Source organism: Phalacrocorax aristotelis, chromosome W (genome assembly GCF_949628215.1).
Source record: "Phalacrocorax aristotelis chromosome W, bGulAri2.1, whole genome shotgun sequence".
Taxonomy (NCBI): Eukaryota; Metazoa; Chordata; class Aves; order Suliformes; family Phalacrocoracidae; genus Phalacrocorax; species Phalacrocorax aristotelis.
This window is the reverse complement of record NC_134310.1, coordinates 3,948,784-3,969,724: the sequence shown is the minus strand read 5'-3', so window position 1 is coordinate 3,969,724 and position 20,941 is coordinate 3,948,784. Positions and strand designations below refer to the sequence as shown.

Here is a 20,941-nt window from a genome sequence, read left to right as displayed (position 1 = left end):
ATGAACAGACAAGCGGCGTATAATTTGCTCAAGTGCTTTTTAGAAAAGCGGGGCATTGAGGGTATAGATTTAAAGAAAGAGCTAAATGATCTCTTAGCCTATGGAGAACTTAGGGGGATTTTTACTGACCCCAACACGGTGTTTGAGGTGGAGGAGTGGAGAAAGCTAGGAGATAAATTGTTTGATGCCGTTATTAACGAGGAAAAGGCGGCAAAGAAATTAATGAAGCTGTGGCGGGCGGTAACGAATACTCTGACCATGCATAAGGCAGAGCAGCGCGTTGCCGCCGCCGCCGCTGAAAGGTTAAGCAGCACAGCCCCCACCGGGGGTACCCCTGTACAGCCAACAGCCCCAGCGGCTCCAGACTGCCCCTTGCCCCCTTCTGTGCGGAGTATTGTTATCCCGCAGAGTTCTAGGGACGCTTGGGACCTGTCTCGCTTAAGCTCCACGTTGGAGAGCGAGGGAAAGGAGTCTCCGCCAACAGATCAGGCGGCACAAGGGGCGATGAGTATTGACCCGAGCACAGACACATGCGGGGCAATAGGCCCGGGGCCGGACGCTACTGCTACTCCGGTGCGCAGCCATGGAGATAGTTCTTATTCGAGTCAGGGAGCAGCAGGTATAGCGTCGGAGCGCCAACAGTGCTGGCAGAAAATCGCAGAGGCCGCCCTAAATGAAGGAGACCGAGAGGCCGCTGCCAGACTATTAGACGAGGTAGGGGCATTTCCCGTGCTGTACCAACCAGATGCACAGGGCCGATTAGTAGCCAGTATCCAGAATTTAGATTGGAAGCTACTCTCACAATTGCGGGCTACAGTTAATGAGTCAGGAGTAAAAGGAGAACCTACGCAACAAATGTTAGACTATATTTGGGGAACCAACATCTTACTCCCGGGGGATATACGAAGTATCATGAAGTTAATTCTTACCCAGCATCAACTGCTATTATTTAATGCGCATTGGCAAGCAGCTTGTATGCGGTCGGTAGCTACGGTTAGGCAACCAGGTGATCCTCTATATGGAATAACAGTCGATGAACTGATGGGCTTCGGTCCATATCTCCATTTAGAGGCTCAAGCAGTAATGGGCCCAGATAAAGCCAAAGAAGCGATGTTACTCGCACGACAGGCATTTAGTCAGCTTAAAGAGCCAGGTGGAATCCCGTCATATATGGGAATCAAGCAGGGTCGAGAAGAGGCGTTTGGGTTGTTTATTGACAGAGTAGCCAATGCCATACAGGCAGCAGGTGTTCCGGAATATCTGAGAGGGTCCATTTTGAAGCAGTGTGCGATTCAAAACAGTAATCTTACCACCCGAAACATCCTAGCTACCCTTCCCGGGACCTTTTCAATTGAAGAGGCCTTGGAGCGAATGGCACAGGTGCCGATGGGCCCACAGGCTATGTTGGTAGAAGCAGTGAAGGAATTAGGGAAAACTTTGCAGGAGCATACGCAGACATCGCATAGTCAAATTATGGCAGCCCTTGCACCTTTGCAAACTCCTACGGCTCGCCCAATGTCCCGTGGGCCATCCCGTCTGCGATGTTTCCGCTGCGGGAGCGTTACGGCCAGGCTTGCCGAACCCCGCCATGATACCTGAAAGCTGGCATCTACTCATCGTAGACTTGAAAGACTGTTTCTTTACCATAGCGCTGCACGAGAAAGATAAGCAGCGTTTTGCCTTTACCCTGCCTTCTTTGAACCGTGAGCGCCCTGCCCAACGGTTTGAATGGACTGTGTTACCGCAAGGAATGCGTAACTCACCCACCCTTTGCCAAATCTATGTGGATGATGCACTGCAGCCTTTACGTCGCAGATGGAATGAGACTCTGATATACCACTATATGGACGATATTTTGTTGGCACAGGCGGTCTCATTCTCTGAAACACAGAAAGAGGAGTTAGTCCAGGCGCTTGCGTCTCGCGGCCTAGTAGTTGCCCCTGAAAAGGTTCAGGAGACGAGCCCTTGGAAATACTTAGGGTGGCAGATAACTGACGCGGCCATTCGTCCACAGAAATTGACAATACATTTGGAACTCCGTACCCTACACGACGCCCAGAAGCTGTTGGGCGACCTGCAGTGGCTACGTCCTGTCGTAGGCATTCCCAATGAAATGCTAAATCAGCTGCGCCCGCTACTGAAAGGATCCGATCCTGCGACACCGATACACGTATCGGAGCAGCAGCGACAAGTTCTCCAGCATATAGCGGAACTGATTACCGAGCGTGCCACACACCGCCGTCTTGCGGACGTCCCCATTGATTTGACCATCTTTTGGGGCACCCAATACCCTATGGCGGCCCTTACGCAGCACAAAATAAAAACGGGGGAGACAGTTGTATTGGAATGGATTGCTCCCCCACTGCAGCCCCGTCGGACAGTGCAAGAAAAGGTACTCTCTGGGTCCCCAGCCGATGGGTCAAGCCCACCGTCGAGGGAAGCACCAGCGATAGCAACAGATGACCATCGGCAGGCACTAGCTGAGAGCCTCTCTTTGGGCGAAGGGAAGAAGCCGCGACCACGAGACTTTACCATAGGCACTCCTACTGTGCCATAAGGACTGTTAGCATATAAACAGAAGCATTAAGCAATTAATTGTTGGTGATTGGTGATAGTTGTGCAAAGCTTATTAATGGTGTTGATCATTGTCATAATAGGGCTTATTTTGCTTAGTTTGCTTATGTCTTGTATTAAACGCCTCATTTTGCAAGCTACACACAATACCTGGGTAGCCCAAAATAAAAATGGGGGAATTGTGGGAGAATGGCTAGCTGAACAGGGGCATACCAACATAGAAATGATTACTCATCAGGATCTCAAGAAGTATCGAAAACAGCTAGTCTAGGAGCCAATCAGAGACAAGGACAAATTACCCTTGTTTATGAGAAAGGATACGAAAACAGGGACTTGCGATAAGAAAATATGTAGGGGAGTCTATGAGAAAGGATACGAAACCAGGGACTTGCGATAAGAAAATATGTAGGGGAGTCACTGAAGCAAAGTAAGAAAACGGAACATGACCTTTAGGCTGTTAACCAATGAGGAGCTTAGCTTTTGCAATATGTATGAGCTGATTAAGAATGGTATAAATTGTGTAACCAGAGGACAATAAACGACGCTTGCTGATCACTCATATTGAGCGACTGCGTCTTCCCTCCGTCTCGACGAATGGCACGACAGGGTGGGAGAGATGGTGTGTGGCATTGGGTTGCTGCATACCGAGTCAGTCATCGTTCCATCACTGCTGCACTTTGCTTGTTTCACAGTTTATCCTCCATGGATTGGGAGGCTTGTACTCGGATATCATTGATACAACACAGAGGTGACACACAACATTATATAGTGGTTTCAATTTTGCCATTCAGTTCACTGACTGATTTCACCCTAAATAAAATCCCCTTGAGGCACACATCGGATTTCTCCATCCTCCCACATCACCGACCAAGTGCACTCAGGTCCTCGAGCAAAAGCAATCCCACGAATGGGTTTGCCTTTGCCGGAGGCAGGAAGAACCCAAACTGTTTTGCCCAGCATAATTTTTGCATGCACTACAGGGACTTTATTCCCTTCCACAGTATGTAGGATTTCTGACTGGGCAGGGCCAGCTCGATTGGCAGATCCCCTCATGTTGACTAACCACATGGATTTTGCTAAATGTGTACCCCAGTGCCTGAATGTTCCACCCCCCATTGCTCTCAGTGTAGTTTTTAACAGTCCATTGTACCGTTCAATTTTCGCAGAGGCTGGTGCATGATAGGGGATGTGATACACCCACTCAGTGCCATGCTCTTTGGCCCAGGTGCAGCCAGTTGTTGTTTCTACCATTTTAAGCACATGGCGCTTGCCTTGGCGGGTTTGTGGGAGTGTGATATAGTCAATTGGCCAGGCCTCCCCATATTAATATTTCAGCCATTGTCCCCCATACCACAGAGGCTTAACCCGCTTCGCTTGCTTGACTGCAGCGCATGTTTCACATTCGTGGATAGCCTGTGCAATAGCGTCCACGGTCAAGTCCACCCCTCGATCACAAGCCCACCTGTATGTTGCATCTCCCCCTTGATGGCCTGAGGTGTCATGGGCCCACCAAGCTAGAAATAGTTCACCCTTATGCTGCCAGTCCAGATCCACCTCAGCCACTTCAATCTTGGCAGCCTGATCCACCTGCTGGTTGTTTCGATGTTCTTCAGTGGCCCGGACTCTTGGGGACGTGAGCATCCACATGCCGTACCTTTACAACCAGGTTCTCTACCCAGGCAGCAATATCTTGCCACAATGTGTCGGCCCAGATGGGTTTGCCTCTGCGCTGCCAGTTGCTCTGCTTCCACTGCTGCAGCCAGCCCCACAAGGCATTTGCCACCATCCAGGAGTCAGAACAGAGAGCACTGGCCACTTTTCCCGTTCAGCAATGTCTAAGGCCAGCTGGATGGCCTTTACCTCTGCAAACTGGCTCCATTCAGCTTCTCCTTCAGCAGTTTCTGCCAATTGTTGTGTAGGACTCCATACAGCAGCCTTCCATCTCCGGTGCTTTCCCACAAGGCAACAGGACCCATCAGTGAACAGGGCGTACTGCTTCTCGTTTTCTGGCAGTTTGTTATACAGTGGGGCTTCTTCAGCACGTGTCACCTCCTCCTCTGGTGATAATCCAAAATCTTTGCCTTCTGGCCAGTCCAGAATCACTTCCAAGATTCCTGGGCAACTGGGGTTTCCTGTTCAAGCCCGCTGGGTGATCAGTGCAACCCATTTACTCCATGTAGCATCAGTTGCATGGTGTGTAGAGGGGATGTTTCCTTTGAACATCCAGCCCAGCACCGGCAGTCTGAGTGCCAGGAGCAGCTGTGCTTCAGTAACAACCACTTCTGAAGCAGCTCAAACCCCTTCATATGCTGCCAATATCTCTTTCAGTTGGAGTATAGCGGGCTTCGGACCCTCTGTATCCCCAACTCCAAAACCCATGGGGTCAACCTCGGGTCTCCCCATGTGCTTTCTGCCAGAGGCTCCAGGTAGGGCCATTCTCCCCAGCTGCAGTGTAGAGCACATTCTTTTTCATCTTGTCCTGCCCGGACTGGCCCAAGGCCTACTGCATGAACTATTTCTCGTTTAATCTGTTCAAAGGCTTGTCGTTGCTCAGGGCCCCATTTGAAGTCATCCTTTTTCCGGGTCACTTGATAGAGAGGGCTTACGATCAGACTGTAATTTGGAATATGCATTCTCCAAAAACCCACAACGCCCAAGAAAGCTCGTGTTTCCTTTTTGCTAGTTGGTGGAGACATGGCTGCTATTTTGTTGATCACATCCATTGGAATCTGACGACGACCATCTTGCCATTAGATTCCTAAGAACTGGATTTCTTGTGTGGGTCCCTTGACCTTACTTTGTTTTATGGCAAAACCAGCTTTCAGAAGGATTTGGACTATTTTCTCTCCTTTCTCAAAAACTTCTTCCGCTGTGTTGCCCCACACAATGATGTCATCAATGTATTGAAGGTGTTCTGGAGCTTCTCCCTGTTCCAGTACAGGCTGAATCAGTCCATGGCAAATGGTAGGGCTGTGTTTCCACCCCTGGGGCAGTCGATTCCAGGTGTACTGGACACCCCTCCAAGTAAAAGCAAACTGTGGCCTGCACTCTGCTGCCAGAGGGATTGAGAAGAATGCATTAGCAATATCAGTTGTGGCATACCACTTGGCTGCCTTTGACTCCACTTCGTATTGAAGTTCTAGCATGTCTGGCACAGCAGCACTCAACGGTGGAGTGACTTCATTCAGGCCAAGATAGTCTACTGTTAGCTTCCACTCCCATTAGACTTCCGCACTGGCCATATGGGACTGTTAAAGGGTGAGTGGGTCTTACTGATGACTCCTTGGCTCCTCAGTTGGTGAATGAGTTTATGGATGGGGATCAGAGAGTCTCTGTTGGTGCGATATTGTCGCCGGTGCACTGTTGTGGTGGCGATTGGCACCTGTTGTTCTTTGACCTTCAGCAACCCCACAACAGAAGGGTCCTTCGAGAGGCCAGGCAAGGTAGACAGCTGTTTAGTTTCCTCCGTCTCCAAGGCAGCTACACCAAAAGCCCACCTGTACCCTTTTGGGTCCTTGAAATACCCTCTCCTGAGGTAGTCTATGCCAAGGATGCACGGAGCCTCTGGGCCAGTCACAATGGGGTGCTTTTCCCACTCATTCCCAGTTAGGCTCACTTCGGCCTCCAATACAGTTAGCTCTTGGGATCCCCCTGTCACTCCAGCAATGCTGATGGGTTCTGCCCCTATATAGTTTGAGTGCATTCAAGTGCCCTGCGCACCGGTGTCCACTAAAGCTTTATACTCCTGTGGGTCAGATGTGCCAGGCCATCGGATCCACCCCGTCCAGTAAGCCCGGTTATCCCTTTCCTCCACCCGGCTGGAGGCAGGGCCCCTCTAGTCCTGATCATGGCAGTCACAACTCACTTCCTGTAAATGTGAATCAGGAGTCCCTCTATTACACTTAGAAATAAAATCAGCGCTTCTACTCCTCTGTCTGGGGACTTGCTCACTGGAAACTGGAGCAGCAGCTTTCCTGGAGGAGCCTCCCTGAGTGACTGTTCTTCCTTGCAGTTCATGTACTCGTGCCTGTAGGGTCGAGGTAGGCTTGCCATCCCACCTCATCATGTCCTCTCCGTGATCACGCAGGTAGAACCATAAGGTGGCCCGTGGTGTGTATCCCCTTCTTTGAGCCAAAGGACACTTATTCCTAACAGCTGAGACACTACTCTGTCAAGGTGGGGAGTAGGACAGATCTTCTTTGAGTTGCTGGACCTCTCGGGACAGTTTCTCCACAGCAGAGACGAGCGAGGAAGAGATATTTGTTTTGTAATCCCGGAGTCTATCAATCACCTCTGCCACCGTTGGTGTCTCGTCATCTTTCCACAACATTACTGCCAATGAGTTTGCATGCGAAGATGGTGCGCTCCATACAAACTTCCGCCACATGGGTCGTGTGCACTCGGCTTCATCTGGAACTTTGGAGGACCGTTGATCGTCCAGGTCACCATAAATCACCTCAAGCACAGCTAATTCCCTTAGATACTGGATGCCTTTGTCCATAGTTGTCCATTTTCCTAGACAATATTTAACATCTTTAAAGGGATACCTCTCTCTCACCATGGACAGGAGCCGCCTCCAGAGGCTGAGGGCTTGTGTTTTTTTTCCAATTGCTTTGTCAACGCCTCGGTCCCCAGAAAGGGATCCCAATTGTTTGGCTTCTTTTCCCTCTAGTTCCAGGCTACTGGCCCCATTATCCCAGCATCGGAGCAGCCAGGTGGCAATGTGCTCACCTGAACGATGGCTATAATCTTTTCGCATATCTCGCAACTCGCTTAAGGACAGGGATCTGGTGGTCTCCATTTCATTTATTACTTCTCCCTCCTCTTCTCCTCATGACGGCCCTGGTTCTTCATCATCCCGTTCTAAACGAGTTGATGTCCGCTTCCAATATTTCGTCTTGTGTATGGGGGCAACTGATACTGGTACGGGTTTATTTTCTGAGCCAGCTCCAGTACTTGTTGTGGGGGTTTGAGTGGCTGCAGTGTCTGTCGTCAGGGCTGGAGTGACTACAGTGCCAGTCACTTTGCCTTTCAATCCAGAGACATTCTCTTCCCCTTGGGAGCACTGAATACTGTTGAGCAGGGCTCGGTACGCATGGGCCGGGCCCCAGCATGTTGCAGTTATCTGTGTCTCTCTGGAGTTCCCAGGGTAACAACATACTTTCTCCAAGTATTCTACTAGTTTTTCAGGATTCTGCACTTGTTCGGGGGTGAAACTCCAAAACACTGGGGGTGCCCACTGCCCTAGGTATTTGCCCATGCTATCCCACATGCCCTGCCACTCGTAACTATCAAGCCTTGGGGCAGATCTCTGGGTGATATTCTTAAGTTGCTTAGTCAAAACCAAAACAACATGCCCAAAAACTAACAATAAGTGCCCCTTAACCACCCAAGGATGTTCAAGATACAAAGAGGTTGTTGTAACAAAGGCACAGGCATCATAGAACAAAGTTGCAAAGGTACTATTCTGTATTTCCTCCATATAAAATCTCTCAGAGGAGAAGGTATAATTGCTAATTGCCTCAACAAGGTGGTATCCAAAGTACAGGAATGGTTTCAGCAAAAACCCCAAATACCAGATAAAGCTGAAAACAAATGTTTGTATAACAAATCTTGCAGGAAAAACATTACTAATCACAGTAGAAGACAGCAGAGTCAACAAACCAACACCAAACTTTAACACCAACTGCAAAAAGGACAACATGGTGCTGTGACCAGCAGCTGTTATTATCTCCAACCCTTGAGCCCCACCTTGGGCGCCAAAAAGACTGTCGTGGTTTAGCCGGCAGCTCAGCCCCACACAGTCGCTCGCTCACTCCCCCACCGGTAGATGGGGGAGAGAATCAGAAGGGTAACGCTCGTGGGTTGGGATAAGAACAGTTTAATAATTAAAATTAAAAGAAACAACAACAGAAATGCAGTGTAAAGGAGAACAACGAGAGGTGCAAAGCCCCGGGGGAGGGGGGAAGGGAGGGGGGGAAACGAACAGCGGAAACAAACCGAACGCAACACAACCACTTGCCACCCACCGACCCGATGCCGCGCCGCTCCTGAGGTGCAGCTGTTTCCCTTAATATACTGGTCATGGTGTCACATGGTATGGAATGAACATGCCATTGGCCAGTCGGGGTCAGCTGCCCCCACCATGGCCCTGCCCCTCCCAGCTCCCCCCCCCCCCCCCGCCACGGGGGGGGGGGGGGGGGGGAAGCTGGAAAGGTAGCCGACCCCCCACGGTGAGGAGAATTAACCCCTTCTCAGCCAAAACCAGCACACTGGAAAACAGGTCCTGCTCAGTGTAGAGGGGAGCAGCAGCAGGGCTGTGTAGCTGCCCAGCCCACAGTGATGTCTTGTCTTCCTACGCAGGCTCGCGATGACATCCTTAATGGTTCCCACCCTGTCTCCTTTGACAAAACCTGCGAGTTTGCTGGCTACCAGTGCCAGATCCAGTTCGGGCCACACAATGAGCAGAAGCACAAGCTGGGATTTCTGGAGTGAGTGTCCCAGGGAGCCCCAGGGCTTGTCTCCAGGCAGCTCGAGCAGCTTGGCAGGCCCCAGCACTGTGCCTGTACACAGCACTCGGGGATGCAGACGTCTCTGGAGTGACCCCTCTCCTCCCTGCAGCATGGTGCCCAAGTGTGGAGGTCCACGCCAGCTGCAGGGGGTGCCAGCTCCCTGTCCTGCTCCCTCTGGCACCTCCCTGGGACATGCAGCCAGCTCCCCTTCTGATGAGGGGGAGACCTCAGTCTGCTGTACAGCCTCTCCTGATGCCACATGAGGGGCTGCATCCTTAGCACCTCCACCCTGCTCTCGGCAGGGTGGCTTCTGGGGCAGCTTTCATTACTGCAGCAACCTCTCCCACATCTTTCCTGCTCCCAAAATCTCCCAGTCTGTGCCCTGGCAGGGGTTTGTCCAAGGCTCTGGGTTGGGCCTCTTTGTAGAAGACAAACGCTGCCTTCAGGCTCTGCTGCTAACAGCTGGTTTGGCTGTCTCTTGGCAGACTCAAGGATTTCCTGCCCAAGGAGTACATCAAGCAGAAAGGGGAGCACAAGATCTTCATGGTACGTGCAGGGGGGTGTTAAGACCTGGGCTTCTTGTTCCTCCTTGCCAAAGGTTGAGGCTGTTCTTGTTCCTGGAGGCAGCATGTAGCGGCTTGGCAGGTGAGGAACAGGAGCATGAAGCTGTAGGTGGGCAAAGGCAGCTCCTGAGGTCTCAGAGGGTCAGAGGGATGCTGTAGCAGGGGCAGGGGATGCCAGTGGGGCGGGGAGAGCCTGGAAAGGCAGTGACAGGGTAATGGTGGCACAGCCAGGGGATCACGGAGCTAGCATGATGTTGTCTCTTTGCTGTCTCAGGCCCACAAGAACTGTGGGAACATGAGCGAGATTGAGGCCAAAGTTCGCTATGTGAAACTTGCCTGTTCCCTCCAGACCTATGGGGTCTCCTTCTTCCTGGTCAAGGTAGAGCTGGCCAGCTCTTTTCCATCACAGCTTTTCCAGTGCTACCCTATGCCATGCCATTGCAGGATTTTGGAGATTACCAGGATGGTTACTACTCGGTGCAGATGACAGACGGTGAGCAGATTGCCCAGCTGATTATTGGCTATATCAATATAATCCTGAAAAAGGTGAGGATGTTCTGGGAAGGGCAGCTGGGTGCCGATAACAGTCTCCTCTCCGGAGAGGGGTGCAGGGTGCCTCTTCCAGCTGTCTTCAGATAGCTGTTGGCACATGGTGCTGCTGGGGGGACCCTGTGGCCCTGGTATGGTGCCTGGGCTGCGGGAGGAGGGGGAGGCTAGGAGGTGTGTGCTGGATGATGTGTTTTCTCTTTCCCTCTGCAGAAAAAAAGCAAAGACCACTTTGGACTGGAGGGAGATGAGGAGTCCACCATGCTGGAAGACTCTGTGTCTCCAAAGAAGTAAGTCCTCTAGGAGCAAGTTAGCTGCCAACCAGAAGTTGAATGGAGAGCAGGCTCCAGCCAAGCTTGCAGCACAGCTGCAAGTGGAGGAAATGCTGCCAGTCCTTTGACAGCAGCACTCCTGGAGAGCCTGGTGTTGGGGCCGTGAGCATCCCTTGACCTGGTATTTCTCCCCGTTTCAGGTCAACCGTCTTGCAGCAGCGGTTTAACTGTGTAGGCAAGGCGGAGCTGGGCTTGGTGGCCCTGCCAGCCATCATGCAGACAGGGGCTGCAAGGCCAGAAAACTTCCAGGTGGGCACGATGCCACAGGCTCAACTGCAAATCACCAGCGGCCAGATGCACTGAGGGCACATGCCTCCCATGGTAATCTCTCCTCACACCCACTGTAGGGCACAGACTCCGAGAGGTGCCTGTCAGACTCACGTAGACCTGTCCATTTGGGTCTGTGGCCAGGTGTTTGCTTCCTGTGAAGAGCAGGTTCTCTGTGCCGCTGGCCTTGTGCGCTTGCTGGCCTGGCTGAGCTGGCATCCTCCTGCAAACTTGAGCTCCACCCTGGCCTTTTTTCCCCTGGCCAGAAGCTGCAGCCTCTCTTTCGGGTTGTGCCACCCCAAGCTGCTGTGCCCAGCCAGCCCCACCAGTGCCATGGTTTGTAGCAGAGCCCTGTTCCTGGTGTTCATGTCATTGTGTGTGTCCATCCCCCTGCATCCTTATCTGCAGCCAGAGAAGCATTTAAAAAGTTCCCTCTGCATCTACTCCCTATGAGCTGCCTAACTGCAGGACTCACTCATACCCATCCTGGGCAGACGCTGTGCAGTGGGCTGGGGCATTTCCCAGGGGAAGGTACAGAGGGGAGACCCCTTTTTTGCTGGGTGTGCCCCCCTTTTGCAGAGGCACTTGCCTAGAACACTGTTATCAACAGTATATTATACCACACTGGGGGGGGGGGGGTGCGCGTGCATGAGCTGACTATTTGAGCCTGGACACGGAGCCCCTAGCATACCTGAATCTGTTCCTGTGTGTCATGGTTTTAGCTGGGATAGAGTTAATTTTCTTCACTCTAGCTGGTATAGTGCTGTGCTTTGAAATTAGCATTCAGTACCCCCAAGGGAAAGAGAAGGGAGCTACTCCAACTCCCGTGACAAGCACTGCGGCCACTCAAACCCCCACGACAGACACTGCAGCTACACCAACCCCAGCGACAAGCACTGTGGCCACCCAACCCCCCACGACAGATACTGCAGCTACTCCAACCCCCGTGACAAGCACTGTGGCCACCCAACCCCCCACAATGGATACTGCAGCTACTCCAACCCCAGTGACGAGCACTGCGGCCACTCAAACCCCCACGACAGGCACTGCAGCTACTCAAACCCCAGTGCCAAGCATTGCAGCTAAACCAGAGGACCAACCTGTGCCAGTATCAGTCGCCCCTATATGCAAGAAGAAATCATGGAAGAGAAGGTCAGCTCATTTAGAAAGAGATTACGAGGAACCAGGGCCATCACGAGAAGAGGAGGAGGAAGAGGAAGAATGTGTACAAGAAACGGAAACTACCCGATCTCTATCCTTGAGTGAGTTGTGGGATATACGGAAAGATTTCGGGCGTCATTCAGGTGAGCACGTTATCACCTGGCTGCTCCGATGCTGGGATAATGGGGCCAGTAGTTTGGAATTAGAGGGGAAGGAAGCCAAACAACTGGGATCCCTCTCTAGGGAAGGGGGCATTGATAAAGCAATTGGAAAAGGAATACAAGCCCTCAGCCTCTGGAGGCGGCTCCTGTCCGTGGTGAGATAGAGGTATCCCTTCAAAGAAGATATTGTATTTCGCCTAGGAAAACGGATGACCATGGAGAAAGGCATTCAGCATCTAAGGGAATTAGCTGTGCTTGAGGTGGTTTATGGTGACCTGGACGATCAACGGTCCTCCAAAGATCCAGATGAAGCCGAGGGCACACGACCCATGTGGCGGAAGTTTGTACGGAGCGCACCATCTTCGCATGCAAACTCATTGGCAGTAATGTCCTGGAAAGATGACGAGACACCAACGGTGGCTGAGTTGATTGATAAACTCCGGGAATATGAAGCGAATCTCTCTTCCTCGCTCGTCTCTGCTGTTGAGAAACTGTCCCGAGAGGTCCAGCAACTCAAAGACAATATGTCCTACTCCCCACCAGTACGGACCAGTATCTCAGCCATTAGGAGTAATCGTCCCTTGGCTCAAGAGAAGGGATACACACGACGGGGCACCCTATGGTTTTACCTGCGTGATCACGGAGAGGACATGAAGAAGTGGGATGGAAAACCTACCTCAGCCCTAGAGGCACGGGTACGTGAGCTGCAAGGGAGAACAATTACTCAGGGAAGTTTCTCCAGGAGAGCTGCTGCTCCAGTTTCCAGTAAACAATTCTCCAGACAGAGGAGCAGAAGTGCTGATGTCCTGACTGATCTTAACAGAGACACCCGTGATTCATATTTACCGGAAGTGAGTGATGAATACTATGATCAGGACTAGGGGGGCCCTGCCTCCAGCCAGGTGGAGGAAAGGGATAACCAGGTTTACTGGTCTGTGTGGATCCGATGGCCCGGCACATCTGACCCACAGGAATATAGAGCTTTAGTGGACACCAGCGCACAGTGCACCTTGATGCCATCAAACTATATAGGGGCAGAACCCATCAGCATTGCTGGAGTGACAGGGGGATCCCAAGAGCTAACTGTATTGGTGTGCAGGTAGATCGGGCTGCCAAGATTGAAGTGGCTGAGGTGGATCTGGACTGGCAGCATAAGGGTGAACTATTTCTAGCTCGGTGGGCCCATGACACCTCAGGCCATCAAGGGAGAGATGCAACATACAGGTGGGCTCGTGATCGAGGGGTGGACTTGACCATGGATATTATTGCACAGGTTATCCACGAATGTGACACATGCGCTGCAGTCAAGCAAGCGAAGCGGGTAAAGCCTCTGTGGTATGGGGGACGATGGCTGAAATATAAATATGGGGAGGCCTGGCAAATTGACTATATCACACTCCCACAGACCCGCCAAGGCAAGCGCCATGTGCTTACAATGGTAGAAACAACGACTGGCTGGCTGGAAACATCCTGTCCCCCACGCCACTGCCCGGAACACTATCCTGGGTCTTGAGAAACAAGTCCTGTGGCGACATGGCACCCCAGAGAGAATTGAGTCAGACAACGGGACTCATTTCCGAAATAGCCTCATAGACAGCTGGGCCAAAGAGCACGGCATTGAGTGGGTGTATCACATCCCCTATCACGCACCAGCCTCTGGGAAAATTGAAAGGTACAATGGACTGTTAAAAACCACACTGAGAGCAATGGGGGGTGGGACATTCAAGCACTGGGATACACATTTAGCAAAAGCCACGTGGTTAGTCAACACGAGGGGATCTGCCAACCGAGCTGGCCCTGCCCAGTCAGAAATCCTACATAGTGTGGAAGGGGATAGAGTCCCTGTAGTGCACAGAAAAAGTATGCTGGGCAAAACAGTCTGGGTTCTTCCTGCCTCTGGCAAAGGCAAACCCATTCGTGGGATTGTTTTTGCTCGAGGACCTGGGTGCACTTGGTGGGTGATGCGGGAGGATGGAGAAATCCGATGTGTGCCTCAAGGGGATTTGATTTTGGGTGAAAACAGTCAATGAACTGAATGGCACAATGTGAACTGCTGTATAATACTGTGTGTCACCTCTGTGTTGTATCAATGATATCAGAGTACGAGCCTCCCAACCCATGGAAGATCAACTATGAAACAAGCCGTGCAGCAGTGATGGAACGATGACTGACTCGGTATGCAGCAACCCAATGCCACACACCATCTCTCCCACCCGGAAAGACTGATACAACAGATGGAGCCCAGAATCATGGACTGCGTGAACTCAATGGACATTTTAATGGACATTTTACAGGGAAGATCCATGAACTAAGGGAATGATGTCTGTGTATTATGTTAAAGGATGGGAAGGGGAGGGGTGGTGGTTGGTATGGTTGTATTGCATCATATGGGACCTGGGCATGGTGTAAATGGTATGGAATAAGGGGTGGAGAATGTGCTGGTTTTGGCTGAGAAGGGGTTAATTCTCCTCACTGTGGGGGTCAGCTACCTTTCCAGCTTCCCGCGCTCTGCCGCGTGGCGTGGCAGGGGGGGCTGGGAGGGGCAGGGCCGTGGTGGGGGCGGCTGACCCCGACTGGCCAATGGCAGGTTCATTCCATACCATGTGACACCATGACCAGTATATTGAGGGGGGGCAGTGGCAGCGCGGGCGCGGCGCGGCGTCGGGTCGGTGGGCGGCGAGCGGCTGCGGCGCGTGTGGTTTGTTCCGGCGGTTCGTTCCCCCTCTCCCCTCCCTTCCCCCCTCCCCCGGGGCTTTGCGCCTCTCGTTGTTCTCCTTTACATTGCATTTCTACTGTTGTTTCTTTTAATTTTCATTATTAAACTGTTCTTATCCCAACCCACGAGCGTTACCCTTCTGATTCTCTCCCCCATCTACCGGTGGGGGAGTGAGCGAGCGGCTGTGTGGGGCTGAGCTGCCGCTAAACCACAACAATTGGAGGCCGAAGTGAGCCTCACTGGGAATGAGTGGGAAAAGCACCCCATTGTGACTGGCCCAGAGGCTCCGTGCATCCTTGGCATAGACTACCTCAGGAGAGGGTATTTCAAGGACCCGAAAAGGTTACAAGTGGGCTTTTGGTGTAGCTGCCCTGGAGACGGTGGAAATTAAACAGCTGTCTACCTTGCCCGGTCTCTCGAAGGACCCTTCTGTTGTGGGGTTGCTGAAGGTCAAAGAACAACAGGTGCCAATCGCCACCACAACAGTGCGCCAGTGGCAATATCGCACCAACCGAGACTCTCTGATCCCCATCCATGGGCTCATTCGTGGACTGGAGAGCCAAGGACTCATCAGTAAAACCCACTCACACTTTAACAGTCCCATATGGCCAGTGCGGAAGTCTAATGGAGAGTGGAGACTAACAGTAGACTACCGTGGCCTGAATGAAGTCACTCCACCGTTGAGTGCTGCTGTGCCAGACATGCTAGAACTTCAATACGAACTGGAGTCCAAGGCAGCCAAGTGGTATGCCACAACTGATATTGCTAATGCATTCTTCTCAATCCCTCTGGCAGCAGAGTGCAGGCCACGGTTTGCTTTTACTTGGAGGGGGATCCAGTACACCTGGAATCGACTGCCCCAGGGGTGGAAACACAGCCCTACCATTTGCCATGGACTGATCCATAATGCTTTGGAACAAGGTGGAGCTCCCAAACACCTACAATACATTGATGACATCATTGTGTGGGGCAATACAGCAGAAGAAGTTTTTGAGAAAGTAAAGGAAATATTTCAAATCCTCCTGAAAGCTGGTTTTGCCATAAAACAAAGTAAGGTGAAGGGACCCGCACGAGAAATCCAGTTCTTGGGAATAAAATGGCAAGATGGTCGTCGTCAGATCCCCATGGATGTGATTAACAAAATAGCAGCCATGTCTCCACCAACCAGCAAAAAGGAAACACGAGCTTTCTTGGGCGTTGTGGGTTTTTGGAGAATGCATATTCCAAATTACAGTCTGATCGTAAGCCCTCTCTATCAAGTCACCCGGAAAAAGAATGATTTCAAATGGGGCCCTGAGCAACGACAAGCCTTTGAACAGATTAAACAGGAGGTAGTTCATGCAGTAGGCCTTGGGCCAGTCCGGGCAGGACAAGATATAAAAAATGTGCTCTACACTGCAGCCGGGGAGAATGGCCCTACCTGGAGCCTCTGGCAGAAAGCACATGGAGAGACCCGAGGTTGACCCCTAGGGTTTTGGAGTTGGGGATACAGAGGGTCCGAAGCCCGCTATACTCCAACTGAAAAAGAGACATTGGCAGCATATGAAGGGGTCCGAGCTGCTTCAGAAGTGGTTGGTACTGAGGCACAGTTGCTCCTGGCACCCCGACTGCCAGTGCTGGGCTATGTGGAGTAAATGGGTTGCACTGATCACCCAGCGGGCTCGAACAGGAAACCCCAGTCGCCCAGGAATCTTGGAAGTCATTCTGGACTAGCCAGAAGGCAAAGATTTTGGATTATCACCAGAGGAGGAGGTGACACATGCTGAAGAAGCCCCACTGTATAACAAACTGCCAGAAAACAAGAAGCAGTGTGCCCTGTTCACTGATGGGTCCTGTCGCCTTGTGGGAAAGCACCGGAGATGGAAGGCTGCTGTATGGAGTCCTACACGACAAGTAACAGAAACTGCTGAAGGAGAAGGTGAATCGAGCCAGTTTGCAGAGGTAAAGGCATTCCAGCTGGCCTTAGACATTGCTGAATGGGAAAAGTGGCCAGTGCTCTATCTCTATACTGACTCCTGGATGGTGGCAAATGCCCTGTGGGGCTGGTTACAGCAGTGGAAGCAGAGCAACTGGCAGCGCAGAGGCAAACCCATCTGGGCCGACACATTGTGGCAAGATATTGCTGCCCGGGTAGAGAACCTGGTTGTAAAGGTACGGCATGTGGATGCTCACGTCCCCAAGAGTCGGGCCACTGAAGAACATCGGAACAACCAGCAGGTGGATCAGGCTGCCAAGATTGAAGTGGCTGAGGTGGATCTGGACTGGCATCATAAGGGTGAACTATTTCTAGCTCGGTGGGCCCATGACACCTCAGGCCATCAAGGGAGAGATGCAACATACAGGTGGGCTTGTGATCGAGGGGTGGACTTGACCATGGACATTATTGCACAGGTTATCCATGAATGTGAAACGTGTGCTGCAATCAAGCAAGCAAAGCGGGTAAAGCCTCTGTGGTATGGGGGACGATGGCTGAAGTATAAATATGGGGAGGCCTGGCCAATTGACTATATCACACTCCCACAGACCCGTCAAGGCAAGCACCATGTTCTCACCATGGTAGAAGCAAGCACCGGCTGGCTGGAAACATATCCTGTCCCCCACGCCACTGCCCAGAACACTATCCTGGGTCTCGAAAAACAAGTCCTGTGGCGACATGGCACCCCAGAGAGAATTGAGTCAGACTATGGGACTCATTTCCGAAATAACCTCATAGACACCTGGGCCAAAGAGCGCGGCATTGAGTGGGTGTATCACATCCCCTATCACACACCAGCCTCTGGGAAAATCGAAAGATACAATGGACTATTAAAGATGACACTGAGAGCAATGGGGGGTGGAACACTGGGATACACATTTAGCAAAAGCCACCTGGTTAGTCAACAGAAGGTCATCTGCCAATCGAGCTGGCCCTGCCCAGTCAGAACCCTTACGTACTGTGGAAGGGGATAGAGTCCCTGTAGTGCACGTAAAGAATATCCAGGGCAAAACAGTCTGGGTTCTTCCTCCCTCAGGCAAAGGCAAACCCACTCGTGGGATTACTTTTGCTCAAAGATCTGGGTGCACTTGGTGGGTGATGTGGGAGGATGGAGAAATCCGATGAGTGCCTCAAGGGGATTTGATTTTGGGTGAAAACAGCCAATGAACTGAATGGCACAATGTGAACTGCTATATAATATTGTGTGTCACCTCTGTGTTGTATCAATGATATCAGAGTACGAGCCTCCGATCCATGGAAGATCAACTATGAAACAAGCCGTGCAGCAGTGATGGAACGATGACTGACTCGGTATGTAGCAACCCAACGCCACACACACCATCTCTCCCACCCTGAAAGACTGATACGACAGATGGAGCCCAGAGTCATGGACTGGGTGAACTCAATGGACATTTTAATGGATATTTTACAGGGAAGGTCCATGAACTAAGGGAATGATGTCTGTGTATTATGTTAAAGGATGGGAAGGGGAGGGGTGGTGGTTGGTAAGGTTGTATTGGATGGTATGGGACCTGGGCATGGTGTAAATGGTATGGAATAAGGGGTGGAGAATGTGCTGGTTTTGGCTGAGAAGGGGTTAATTCTCCTCACTGTGGGGGTCGGGTAACTTTCTAGCTTCCCCCACTCTGCTGTGTTGGGGGGAGGCTGGGAGGGGCAGGGCCACGGCGGGGGCGGCTGACCCAGACTGGCCAATGGCAGGTTCATTCCATACCATGTGACACCATGACCAGTATATTAAGGGGGAGCAGTTGCAGCATTGGGTCAGTGGGCGGTGAGCGGCTGTGTCGCATGCAGTTTGTTTCAGTGTTTCATTCCTGTCCCCCCTCCCTGCCCCCACCCGGGTTTCGCGCCTCTCATTCATTGTTTTTCCTTTCCGTTGCATTTTTGTTGGTTTTTTTTTTTTTTAATTTTAATTATTAAAGTGTTCTTATCTCAACCCACCAGCATTACCCTTCTGATTCTCTCCCCCATCCCACTGGTGGGGAAGTGAGCGAGCGGCCATGTGGGGCTGAGTTGCCGGCTAAACCACGACACTGGTGTATTCCACAGGCTTGTGGTAGGGCTGATATGGCCAGCTTCCAGCTGTTCATTTAGCAGTTTGTGCAGTTGCGACAGCTTTTCTTTCAGGAGGGGCCACTGATCTACCCACACTGGTGTATCAGTTTTCCAAATCATTGGTGGGACCTCCTGCTGCTGAACAGTGGCCCCTAAGAAAAATCCATGCTTAGCTGCATGCCCCATTGACTTAGACAGTCCCTTCCCCAAAGGGTTACAGATCCAGGCAACACAAAAGGTCTTATAGTGGCTGTTACTGTATCAAGTGGGTGGTATATGGAGCGCTGAGTCATGATCAGTTACCGTACGCCTGAGGTCTTTTATAAGGTTATAAGAAAGACCTTCCCAATGTGGTTCTTGTTCAGGAGCACATATTACCAGGAAGGCTCCCAAAATATCCACATACCCCACCTGCTTTGCCTCCCTTCTTACTGCTGCCCATCTATCGTGAGGGTCTGGGGGATACGAGTCAGTCTCCTTTTCAGGGTCAGTTTGCCCCGGATCAAATGGATCATTCGCATCATCATCACAATTATTAGGAGGCAAGATCACAAAGGCATCCTTGTGCGATATTACTCGCAGCTTCACAACACAGTCTGTAGGAGGGGATGCCAGTGGTGGTGGGGGCTAATGGTGGTGCGGACTTCTCTTGCCCCTCTTCTGCCCAAGAACTAACATGTGCCTTTAAAGTCTCAAAAATGATCTGCCAAGAAGGTAACAAACCAGCCACACTTTTATCATTCCTAGTGGCACAGTCCCAGAGTCTGACCCCAACTTTGTCCCAGATTTCGGGATCATAAATATTATGACTGTTTATAGAGGGCTCATTTTTAGAAGCCCAAATGAGGATTCGTTGTAACTCTTCATTATCCATTTTCTTTCCATGTCCCTTCAGAATCTTGTTAAAAACTTCTAAAACATTATTTTGCTCTTTTGTTAAATTCATCCCCATAGTTCTCAGCTGTTATCTTCGTCCTGCGAAAGGTAATTGAGCGTGCTGTAAATGCTTCCTTGCAGTGTCCTGTCCTGAAGCTCAGCTGAGCTACGCCACCGGATCGACAGCTAGTCATTTAAGGGCCCCACGTTGGGCACCATTTGTGGCGTATTAAAAGGCACGGACTCTGACTGTGGTGAATCAGTTACCGAAAAACGCGGTAAAATCAGAAACAACTCTTTAACACCAATTTAGTATTAAACAGCAGGCATTCTTTATTCACGGCGCCAGATGCACGGGGGATCACTCCTCCTAACGTGCATACCTTACACACCTTTCCCATACAATTTATAGATCAAAAATTTACATATTCATACATATTCATTATTGTCCTTTCTACTGATTGGTACAAACTTGCTCGTTCCATATGTAAATTACTGCACAGGCTCAGTTGTCCTCTTCTATTGTTCTCTTTTGAGTAGGTGGTATTACTTGGGTCGGTGGTCCGTGAGTCGGTGGTCGCAATCTCCCCCTGCCGGAATTACCTTTTACTTACTTGGCTCTTAATCTTGGCAGTCCTGGCCAGTTTTCTCAGTCCACTACACGAAACCACATTTTGTCATCCTCTTCTGATAGAAACACATTGTCTATTGTTTTGTTCACATTAATGATTACCTAGAGACTAAAATACAGATCAACGAACACGCTGATTTGTATACACCATGTCCCCAGACTTAATGTCCAGTTGGATAGGGCTGTACAAGGAGTATAGCAACATCCATGGTTGGTTAATTCCATCGCTCTGGTTACAAATCAAAGACAACTTTATTAAAGCTAAGCAAGCTTTTATACCCTCTAGCTGGCTGAGGCAACAGCTTGTAGTTGAGCTTCAGTACCTTTCCATTGTTATACAGAAATAGCTTACACATGATAAGTAACTTCTTTATCCAGAAGATCAGGGGTTAATTGCTAACAGACACCTGGGTACAAAACCCACAACATTCTGTGCATTCCTTCTTGTGTTTTATTGCTTTATCTCTTCCTCCCAGGGGTTTCTTCCAACAAGTATAACTGTGTCTTTTTCCCAGGGTTGTTCTTCATTAGCTAAACTTGCTCCAGAGATA

At 50.9% G+C, this 20,941-nt stretch overlaps 1 protein-coding gene across 1 annotated transcript in view; it reads left to right on the top strand.

Moving 5' to 3' along the window:
* LOC142049682 (talin-1-like) overlaps positions 1–20,941 on the top strand; it is a 38,906-nt gene continuing 17,965 nt past the window's right edge. The window contains 8 exon segments of the mRNA XM_075077611.1: positions 1–240; positions 409–714; positions 8,938–9,065; positions 9,572–9,632; positions 9,924–10,035; positions 10,038–10,195; positions 10,409–10,485; positions 10,668–10,848. Coding sequence (XP_074933712.1) covers positions 1–240; positions 409–714; positions 8,938–9,065; positions 9,572–9,632; positions 9,924–10,035; positions 10,038–10,195; positions 10,409–10,485; positions 10,668–10,848 — 1,263 coding nt within the window.